At 33.1% G+C, this 11602-nt stretch overlaps 1 protein-coding gene across 8 annotated transcripts; it reads right to left on the minus strand.

Annotated features, from left to right (window-relative positions):
- Window positions 1-2499: 2499 nt before the first annotated feature.
- On the minus strand, window positions 2500-7961 carry LOC108210175 (alanine--tRNA ligase-like). 8 transcript variants are annotated; one of them, XM_064088110.1, is made up of 13 exons: window positions 7621-7961; window positions 6940-7178; window positions 6702-6842; window positions 6103-6366; window positions 5874-5923; window positions 5635-5690; window positions 5246-5414; window positions 4931-5112; window positions 4677-4755; window positions 4557-4598; window positions 3714-3847; window positions 3238-3361; window positions 2500-2964 (listed from the first exon to the last, which is right to left on the minus strand). In XM_064088110.1, exons 1-4 carry the CDS (start codon window positions 7760-7762, stop codon window positions 6361-6363), a joined length of 528 nt encoding a protein of 175 aa, XP_063944180.1. In that variant the 5' UTR covers window positions 7763-7961; the 3' UTR covers window positions 2500-2964; window positions 3238-3361; window positions 3714-3847; window positions 4557-4598; window positions 4677-4755; window positions 4931-5112; window positions 5246-5414; window positions 5635-5690; window positions 5874-5923; window positions 6103-6360. The 8 variants fall into 8 exon arrangements, with proteins under 8 accessions (XP_063944180.1, XP_063944181.1, XP_063944179.1 ...); XM_064088111.1 differs by lacking the exon at window positions 5874-5923; XM_064088109.1 differs by having other exon boundaries at window positions 5635-5923.
- Window positions 7962-11602: the final 3641 nt, after the last annotated feature.

Here is an 11602-nt window from a genome sequence, read left to right on the forward strand (position 1 = left end):
CTAATTTAACACGTTATGCCAAAATCTTTATGGGGTCGTTTGGTTCGAAGAGTGGTATGAGGTTGGAATGAGGAATCGGGTTAAGTTGGTATGAGTTTGAGGTATCATATCTGATATCATGTGTTTGGTTGAGTGCTGGAATCAATATATACAATTTTTGTAAAAAATAAGTTATTAATTTATATTAATTAAAAATATTTATAAAATTATTATAGTTATATATTTTTGCATCATTGATTTAATTTTGTATCAAATATTAATATTTCATTACTAAAACAGAGACAAAAAAAATAAAAAATGAATGAATCTGATACCCCCATCTCATACCCACCTCCCCACTTGGGTATCAAAAACCCATACCTTGGGGGTTTAAGGTATGGGTTTCAGATTTTATTTTTTCCAACCAAACAGGTATGTGTTTGGAATGGACAAACCTCATACCTGATTCCTGGTACCCATGAACCAAACGACCCCTATATGTTACGTGAAGACCTAATGGATATCTTTTTCAAATTAGTGTCACATTTTTAAATTTTTCCATTTTCTCGCGACTCTCTGTCTAGTCTATTTTCGGTTTCATCCGCGAAATAAAAGTTCTGGGAGGAGCTATTTATAGAAAACTTATAAATAAATTTAATAGAATAAGCAAGCTTTATAAATATGTTGAATATTAAATAATCATATATGTAATTAAATAATTTTATCAAATTTCAAAATAAATTTATTTATGTATTATTATTTGGTGTATTTTATATCATATGATTTTAATTTAAAAGTGCACAAATTTTCTTCTCAATAGTCAACATATTTAAACAACAAAAATGCTTTACCAATAGCTAATTAAAAATAAATAAAAACCCATGAGTCAAAATTGTGGGTCAGCTATGCACGGAAAACTAGAAGCATTGGATACATTATTTAACTCCATTACAGGTAAGGGTTTAAACGACAATTTCCTACTAGTTGTCTAGTTGTGCATTTGGTATCACCTCAATTAATTTGCATGTGCCGGTGCCAGTGCCAGTGCCAGTGGGTGGACAGTATGTGTCTATGTGATTAGAGGACTGCAATGCTAATCTCAATGTAGACCTCGGTTCGAAAAGCAAATAATTAATGGTAATTGTGATTAATTATCGATTACAGTAATTATTAAATTTTCAAGAAGAGCAGCAACTTCGGTTAGACCGGAGGCAGCCCTACATGGCTGTATCAAGATACCCTTGAAACATATTGGTACTGACCCTGGATCAAAATTTCAATACTCGACTCAAAACACACGGAGCCGTTCCTGTTTTTATATATACTAGCCTATAACCCGTGCAAAGCACGGGTGACCATATAATTTTAATTTTATTAATTTTCAAGCTTAATATCATTTTATTATGTTTTTTTATTATTTTCTTTTTTGAAATATTAGTGTTTTATTTTATTAGTGTTTTATTATAATTAAATAAAATGATATTAAATTTTATTAATCGATTGGTTATATTCTCTTTTGAAAGTCTGTCTTGTACAATATTTTTATATATTATAAAATAATAGTATGTACATTTAATATTTTTATTTTTCAGCATGGGTTAAACTCTAAAGTGTGGTTGTGTCGAGAAATGAATAAGTGTAGTTGTGTTGAGAAATGAATTTTGCATTAGACAATAACTCTTAATGATTGATCACAATTAATCAAAGCCTGATATACTTACTTGTCCATAGCTACTAAATAAAGCACCAACCCGCTTCGGTCACCTGAAATTAAGAGTTTATTACTGCATTTTCTCAAGTTGAAATAACATTTACAAACCATTCAAATGTAAATATATTTACTAATTCGTACTCACATTATGGTCAATATCAGATACATAACGGTGCAACGAATATGTTGGTCTGTTTGAGCCTTAAAAGATTTTCAAACTTATCCGCTTCCTTTCCCGGTTCAAGTTAGTTCTTCTCTGTTAAAACAAAATTCCAAAATTAAGATATAAATCATATTGACATTGTAAGAATATACCTTATGAATGTATAATTTGTTATTCAATATATTTGTTTCGACATCAGAAACAGGAAACCGGGGGCATTGACCAAGAAGAGAAAGTACAAACTCACAAAATGACAGTCTCTACAAGAGGAACATTACAATTTTTTGCAGGAATGTGTTGAAAAAGAAAAAATTCAGTTGGTCAAAAGAAAAGAAAATAAAATGTGGTTTTCGATTTAAAATGAGAAAACTAAAAACTTAATTCAAAAAATAAAAAAAAAACATGAATTTCATTGATATTTTAAAGTTATAAATTGCTTGATTTGAAAATATATATTGAGATATATATTACTTTTGAGTTATATTATTTTATTTTATATTCAATTCTAATATACATTTTCATTGCACTATTTAATATAAAAATTCTAAAATTTAATTATGCTTGAACTTTTCTCTAATATAAAAATGAATATCAAGTTAATTTATCAATATTTCAAGTGATACAATTAAGAAGATTGAGAACTATCTAAAAAAATAAAGTACCGTAATTCCGTAAATCTCATATAATCTTGCAAAGGTCACAACGAAAAGAACCCCAACCAATTGGGAAGACCAAGCAAACAAAATACCATACAAACTACTGAGAAAGAGAAACTGAGACCTCAAATACTACCCCTTAACCATACATATATATAATAGCATGCAGGACTACCACTAAACATCAGCCTGAGCAATTTTTGAGATACCAGGCCCAACAAAAGCCATAAACTCGAGCACTTGATCAACTTTCATGAGTTCATTCACCTCCTCCAGAGGGCACTGCACCCTTGACTTAAAGACACCCAGCTTTGGAATGAACTTATCCACACAAATTGACTGCATATAGAAATTGGTTGGCCAATATGAATAGGCACATGTATTTGTGCTCGCTAATATTGCATCCCCGAAGTACATCAGGATGAGGTTGATCACACAGGATATTGCACAAACTCCTGCATATGCAAAGGTAACAGGGAAGGTCATGCATACTTAATGGTTCCTACATGTGTGAACTACAAAGGAATGAGATTGGTATGTCTTTGACTGCATAAAGCATAAGTAAAATAGAAGCATTTACAATTGAAACTCATTTTCAACTCAAGTAAACAATGTAGTGAAACACAATTATAGCAGTATGTTTACTTTAAAAGAGTTCTGTTGTCAAAATACAATTTCTTTTGTGTGTAAAATGTGTTTAGATTAAGTTCTATTAGGCATGATATTACCATCATGATGATAGAGAAACAATGCCACAAACATTATTATCTGTAACTTAGTCGATTGTCTCCCATCTCTCGGCTAGTGCTTCACTGCAATTAAACTGCATCAATATAGTCTTGACTGGGCAACCTATAGTGGAAATACAAAGAGTGTAGATATTTTGTCAGCATCAATTAATTTGTTACTGTTATGCCGGTAAATTTATGACTCTTGCTTTTTTGTATTAATCAATTATTTCCTTCATGATCACATGTAGGCCATTCCTGCAGAGAATAAAACAGACGGTAACAACACAACAGAGGTTCAAATGCACATGACCGGATTTGTTTGTTGGTAAAATTTGCAACCTTCTTTAAGATTGTTAAACCTATATAAAATGAGGTATGCTGATAGTATCAAACTCCATGACTAATTATCAAAATAATCTGACCTATGTTGAAAAATTTCTGCAACATGCAAAATAACTTTTGCAGTGACATACCTTTTGCAGTCCATGTTCTCAGCTTGCTCCACGATTAAATTTGCTCTTTCAGTAGGATCATCTGTCGCCAAGACAGTTTTACTTCCAAGTTCTGGAGCAAGAGCAGTTAGCAAGTGAGCATAGGCCGCTCCGTCCTGCAAATGATGAAACCTCCCATGTTAGAGCACAGGAAAAACTTTTAAAACACCGACAAAGCCATTCTAGCGATAACAAAGTTTACTTTAAGAAATTCATCTTGTCAGATAGATAGAAAATGTTATATCTTTACTACAATGAAAATATGAAAGTCGGAGTATGAGGTAGTCAGGATGAAGATAATCCATGTTTAAATTGAATAAGTTCCACACTTCCACTGTGACTGGATTTTGACAAATTTATCCCACACCTTTAAATCCGAAGAAAAATTGGTAACCTCCTTCTCATATCCGGCTTTCTTCAAATGAAAGTTCATCCATTTTAGGAGAACCTTAACATTAACATTAACATGTATGTATACTTTATCAAAAGGACCAGGACCTCGACGGCCTTTACCTAAATGCGAAGAACACAACTAAATGTTTAAATAAATAATGCTGAATAGAAATACACAGCACACACACGGGATACAAAACATGTTTTAAGGACAACACATACACAAATCGCATAGGAGTAACAGGTCTCATAACATGACGCAGATAGTCTAGAAAAAACGTAAAGAAGTGTATACATCTGGATACAACATTCGATGAATTTCACATTCCATGAATTTCGAGACCAAAGCAAGATGAATAAATAAAGTTAGCATGACATTAAAATACAAAACCTGAGAGGCTGAAATGCAGATGTTTTGTGAGAATCACGTACCTGTTGGATTTTCTTTCATTGTGAAATGATTTTGCTCCAGTGCTGTAATTGATGTTCTTAAGATTATCATTACTACATGAGTTAACCATGGAAACATACACACTTAACAATATCAAATACCTGGAAGGGAAAACCAAAACAACCACCACACCATAGATGATCCAGTGAAGCCATTCCTGCGCGGTTATTGATCTGTGATCTGCTGGAGAAATTTACTGAATTTGAAAATAAGAAAGAGGGAATATAGGTAGCAGATATGTAGCAAGAGAGTAATGCAGAGAATTCAAAAAATAGGGCAAATGACATCTCCAGCACATTTTAGGTCTAACAAAATCCTACTGCAATGTGAATATGATTTAGGTAGTTAAGCTTACCTCTTTCAGTTTTTTATTCGCCTCTTTGTTTGTATTTTGCGTTCAGCTACTAAGCTCTCGGCGATCTGCAACATCTCCAGCACATTTCTAACAACATCTGCAGTAGTTTTGTAGTTCACTATTTCTTGCCTATTGGAATACTGTAGGTAGAAAGTTTTCCCTCGGACCTGAGCCGCTTCAGCCTATTAAACCAAAACAAAAAGAAACATGTACACAGATTAGTTAACAACAAATATTATCAAGCATTAATACAATTAAAATGGGATAGGTGACTAAGCCAAACGGAAGAGAATGAGAAAACTGATGCACGCTTACAAATTCAATAAAAGCTTGGTTTCGGTTGGCTCCAATATTACACTTGGTGTTGACAACTTTACCAAATGGTTTACCAAGTTCAATCAGTTCCTCCTCAGTGCACTCTCATGGAAAATTCCTCAGATGCAGGACCTTGGACGGAGGTTGTGTGTTTGAGCAGTTTTAAGGCCTATAAGAATTAAACAAAAAACATATAGAGGTTGCCAGTGTGATGTAGTTTAATTGCTAAAAAACACAGGAGTGGTAAATAACAGCACTGAGAGCATCACAATCGTCAGTGAAACAAGGATAAGCAACAACTCTAGACTGATATCTATCACCGTATTTTAAAAGAAGGCGATTTCAAGATACCATGCATTCAGTGAATAATAAAATGGTATTAGAGTTACCTTCATTGGTTTAACGCAGACACGAATTTAAACTACTCGAAACAGATGACATAACACTGCAACAAAAAACAAATTAGTTAATACACTTTGTCCCCTTTATCAAAAACTATTATAAATATAACATCCTCTTCTACTCTATAAAACCAAACTATCATATTAAAACGTATAAAAAAGAAAAAAGACAAATCCGCTTATCAATATACTGTAAAATTATGTACCGAAATTATCGATAAACAAACCTGTCTTACAGCCAAATAAATTGTAATCGTCCGCCGTCCAAGTAAAGTGACTAGAATTTGTGAATTAGAAGCATCAAATAGTGATAAGATACCTAATAATAAGATCTCTAACAACGCGCAAGCATATACATATAAGATCTGTATGAATTTCAATTTCACAAATACGTGGATAGATACAATAAGAGATACAAAGAATCGGGGAAACAGAAGGAGCAATAAGCACTATTACCTTTGTAGACTGACGATGAAGCTAATTTTGCCCCTATATTCGAATATCTAGGGTTTGGATACCTCAATTTAGTGGATGCACATTTCGTGTTCATGGTCAAGGCTGATTTTCGTTAACAGAAAATAAAAGGAAAAAATGTGATATTAAAATACTTCACAGTTTGGTTCGACTTCAGTGATCGCGCCTACCGGCTTTGGTTCAAGTTGCACAACAACCGCGTTTGATTCGAATACAACTCCCAGCTTTGGTGCCACTGCTTTACCCCTAAGATTACATAGAACACATACAAATAGTACACTACTAAACTCCAACCGAATTGACAAAAAAGTAAGCCCGTGAGGATTTTAAAAACCTCATCAACATATCAATATCAGAACACAGATCTCTACTTCAGGTTAGAAACACTTTCACATGTTTCAATGACTATTTAAACACTTATAGTTCCAAAAGTGATATACCTAAATTGGACACAACACTATTAATGATTCTTCAGAAACCCGACAAACCATTTATTTTGTCATGTAAACAATACAAAGACACGAGATGCTTTAATCACGAAAAAGAAACAAAGGGTAGAAAACCTAATATGAAGCTCTTACCTTACAACCAAATGGCAATACGCGTTTCTTTGGAAGATATTTGAGCCACAAAGCCTTAGCTTCAGTATCAGGGTCAAGGCCAGACTTTTCATCACCACCAAAATAGGTAGCATAAATTCGATCTTCAGGTAATTTGTACACCTGATATCAGTAACCGTTAAGAAACTAATGTCTCGATTTTTGCTCATATATTATATATTGTAGCTCAATTTGTTAACCAAAAAACATTAGAACATGCCTTGGTGAGAAGCTTCCATGCCCACGAGATCGCCTCGGCTTTAAAATAGTCCCCAAAAGAGCAATTACCAAGCATCTCAAAGAAAGTGTGGTGATAAGTATCTTTACGAACATCATCCAAATCATTATGTTTCCCACCCGCTCTTATACACTTCTGTGTATTGCAAGCACGTGTTAGCTTACTCAGCTGAGTGTTGGGATCAGCAGTTCCTAAAAAGATAGGCTTGTATTGATTCATCCCTGCAACAGAACACCCAATATAAACCATCAAATAACAATTCAACACTCTAATCACCTAAAAACCTGTCAAAATAATCCAAACACTTCACCGCATAATCTTCAAAATACTATAACAGAAAAATAGACATCAATAAAATACTAAACTATAGATTTAAAATATATAAATAAACTTCGAATATATATATAACTCTCACCATTCCTATATAGTAAAAATCCATCAATTCAACCTCAATTTAAACGGCGAATAACAATTCACAACTGTCGATAAAAACATCACTGAATACTTTTCAACATGCTGAAACAGTAAACAGCTGGCTATGAACCTTAAAACTTTACTACAAAGATCAGAAACAACACAAATTGCAACACTATCAAACAGTAAAAACCAATAAATTACCACAGTAAAACCAGAATCACTTGAAAAACATCACGCACGACAGACCTGCGTTAGCGAAGAGCAGAGTAGGATCATTGTGAGGAACAACAGGGCTGGATTTCCAATTAACATGCTGCTTATCTTCGAAAAACTTGATAAAAGTGTCGCGAACTCGATTCGCGGGCCACTCGATTTCTTCGGAGCCCATGGAATCGGTGATTGGAGATTGCGAAGCGCGGCGGAGAAAAGCCCTAATCGGGAAGCAAAACTACGTCGGAGAGAGGGGAAGTGATATGAGAGAATGAGGTGGAGGCGCTGAAGTGAAACTACAGGGTCTGCTTAAAAGATGAGTGTATCTTATGAAATTTGTAGTATTTGTTTTTGTTTATAAAACTAATACTATTAAGAGATCGAAGTATTAGCTTCCGTACGATAAACAAAACGACCAAACCAAAAAATACAAACAAAAAAGGGACTACAAAATATACCTATGTTGGCTTATTATAGTATAGTATAGATATATATAGGGCATATAAAATAGGCGAACTGGCTGATATATCTATCGGCTAATACTGAAAGAGCCCACTGCACAAAAAAAATAAAAAAAATTCATGTTGGGTCTCTTTTTCATAATAAAAGGTTTGATCCGCTTTATCGGCTTCGAACCGGAGCAGTCTTCCTCCCCGCTTCAGAAATAGGACACTGACAGAATTAATTACTTTCCGAGCTCCTGTATAGTGCGAGTAAGTAGATTTTTCGTGAAAACTTCCCGTTCCGAATAAATTTAAATTAATTAAATATGAAATTTTAAGGGAATTTATCACCTGTACCTATTTTCAACAAACTAGTTTCATTACTACGGTTTTGTTATAATAATTGGAGATATACGTTTTCGTCATAAAAATATATCAAAAAGTTGTTATTTTACGGTTTCTCGCCGGCCTCTCTCTATCTCCTCTCGTGCTCCCTTCTTTCTCCCTTCCTCTCCTTTTCAAATTACAACATCTCCTTCTCATTTCGATCTACATCTTCTATCTTCTATACACATGTACCTACATAGTCGCAAGATATTTTGAGTGTGATTGGACTTGTGAATAAATTAGAAAATAGATCTGCGTAAGATGTTGGATCGACGCTTTGAGTGTGTTTGTTGGTTGGAGAAACAGGTTTGGGTGTTGAATCAGAGGTGTTGGTGATGTCTCGGTCGGAAGTGCGAGTCTGATGGCCTGGGTTGAAATAGGATGTGTGACGGAGCTTCGATGAAGATGAATTGTCGGAGTTTATGATGGTTGAAGTTAGGTGGATTGGATTTTGTAGTGATTTTTGATTTGCTTTTAGTTGATTTGATGGTTGCTTTCGTGATATTAGTTTTGGCCCCGCAGGGGCACTCATTTGTCTTCATTTGCAACTTGTTATGTAAATGAATATGATTTTTAAAAGATTTTTTCAAAATTGCATTTGTGGTTGCATATGTGGTTGTTAGCAGTTGCAGATATGATTGCATATGCAACCACCGTATTTTTGCAAATAATTTTTGAACTATAGTATTCTTGTAATTTATTTAAAAAAGTGATAGTATTTTTGTAAAAATTCTTTTAAACTTAGGTATTTATGAAAAAAGCCCAAATTTTAATATAATATATCTATATTTTAATTAATATTATTCATGAAAATTATAATTACAGTAGTAATTATATAAGATTTGTACGTTATATTACATGCAATAATAATTTCAATTCAATATATTAACAGCATAATTGAAATATATATTTTAAAATCAATAACATTTTTTACAAAAAATGGCATTAAATTTATATTTTATGTTTATCATATATATATATATATATATATATATATATATATATAAAGATAATTTATATATTAAACACTTTTTTTGTAAAGTTGTTTAATATATAATAGCTTGACGGGCTGGAATGGGGGCGGATAGGCAAAATATTCCGATAAGATGGAAATGGAACCAAAAATAATTACTCGGGGGATGGGACAAACACAATTTATACGCGACGGGAATTACAACCCCCGCTCTGAACTCGCCGCGCTCAAGCCTAATTAAATTATAATTAGCTAAGTTCTTCCGTGAAGATACGTAAAAGTTTGATTTTTTTTTTCTAGACTATTAATTCATAGATAATAGGATATCATATAATATATTAATTATCAAGATATATGTGAGTTAAGTTCTATGGAGTATATAAAAACATTGGAGTATTGGAGTACAAATCATAATTTTTAGTTTGATCCTATATAATATCTTTGATTATCCAAATTTTGATATAATCTATCATTTATAAGTTGTCTTGCACATAATTGTCAATTAATCATTAATATCTTTCAACTTTAACAAGTATTAAGATTATTGTTCTGCTTATTAGTTATATTGCAGAACATAGAATCCTATGATTTATAAAATTAATTATTCTACCATTTGATCACGATGTTTATGTTGCAGAACATAATGTGCAGGTTGTCAAATATTTACAAATATTATTGGACAAAAAAAATTGAAATTTAGATGACTAGATTACATTTTATCAAACTTTGTACTCCAATACTCCAATTTTTTTTGTACTCCATAGAAGTTAACTCTATGTGCATATATATATACATGCTCAAATGAGAACTACACACTCATGTGAGATATGAGATCTAATTTAGGCCATTAGATCAATCTAATCTGATGGCCCCCTAGAATTCACCACACACAATGAACCTGTACCCTCCCACACATGATCCACAGATTTCCCTCCGTTTTTAATTTGATTTTTCCCGTCAATTGGTAAACTTTTTTCAAAATCCGACTTCACTGAATTTTTATTCATCTCTGAACGATAAATTTCCATACCATATTTGCTATGTTTCGACATGGTTCTCATTTAGTTCTCATTTTAAGGGTTCTCACTAGAGTAACACTCTATATATATATATATATATATATATATATTATAATCTATTGGTCTAAACAAGAAAATACAATAAATGATATTAATTTGTGTCAAATTTATCTAAATCTAGAATGGTTGAATATCAAGTGACTAACTGCTTATTAGCTTAATTTAATCATTTCATTAAAGTCTTCAAATTGAAATTATCCAAAATTGAAAGATGATAAAGCTCGTTTTGGACTTCAATATGGTTATTAAAACTTGTTATTTGGTTCTCGAAATCATGAGAAAACCTTTGATTCTCTATATTTTTGAGTTTTCGAGTTTTCGAAGAATCAAAATTAGATTTTATCATGATTCTGTGAGGCAAATAGCAAGTTTTAGTAATCACACATAAACACAAAACGAGATCAACCTTCCTATGTATCATTTTTTAATTTCAGATAATTCTAACTTTTAATTATAACGGAATGATCAAATTAAGTTGATTGATGACCCGGAACTACGGCTGTAATTCGAGCCGAGCCAGGCGAGTTTCGAACCAAGTCTAATTCAAGCCAAGTTTAATCGAGCCGAGCCGAGCCGGCTCGGTTAACTAATCGAGCCTAAATCTTTACCCGAACTCGACTCGGTTAATTTCACGAGTCGAGTCGAGCCGGCTTGTTTAGCTAAACGAGCCGGTTTTAACGAGTCGAGCAAGCCAGCTCGTATAATTTTACACTTAATCGAGCCCAAACATCTACCCGAACTCGGCTCGTTTAATTTCACGAGTCGAGTCGAGCGGGCTCGTTTAACGAGTCGAGTCGAGCTTGCGAGCCGCCCGACTCGAATTACAACTCTACCCGGAACGCAAAACGATCCTTTTGAACATTGATGAAAATAACACGTATTTGGTAGGCTATGATCGAGAGTTTGGCATTATTTCTTTCATTAAATTTTTCAAAATTGCCGAGATTTTTAGAGTATACAGTCGAATGGACGGGCGTACGTGCCGGATGAGCCAATCTTGTGTTATAAACATCACACGCGATAAAATTATAATGGCCTGTATTCAGTTGTATATAATCAAAATCTAAATTTTCTCGATCTCTTTTTGTCGTTATTCTTATATAGTGATCTCTTCAAATGCATCATAAATTAACTAT

The sequence above is a fragment of the Daucus carota genome, chromosome 2, assembly GCF_001625215.2.
Source record: "Daucus carota subsp. sativus chromosome 2, DH1 v3.0, whole genome shotgun sequence".
NCBI classification, from domain to species: Eukaryota; Viridiplantae; Streptophyta; class Magnoliopsida; order Apiales; family Apiaceae; genus Daucus; species Daucus carota.

Bases quoted from the DNA above. Each gene is read 5' to 3' on its own strand.
- LOC108210175 (XM_064088108.1), bottom strand. From the start codon at position 7,762: ATGGGCTCCGAAGAAATCGAGTGGCCCGCGAATCGAGTTCGCGACACT. The intron at 7,179-7,620 runs GTCTGTCGTGCG...GTTCTGTTGCAG, and splicing joins TCTGCTCTTCGCTAACGCAG to GGATGAATCAATACAAGCCT. The intron at 5,691-6,701 runs GTAAGAGCTTCA...TTTTTGTTGCAG, and splicing joins TATTGCCATTTGGTTGTAAG to TGTTATGTCATCTGTTTCGA.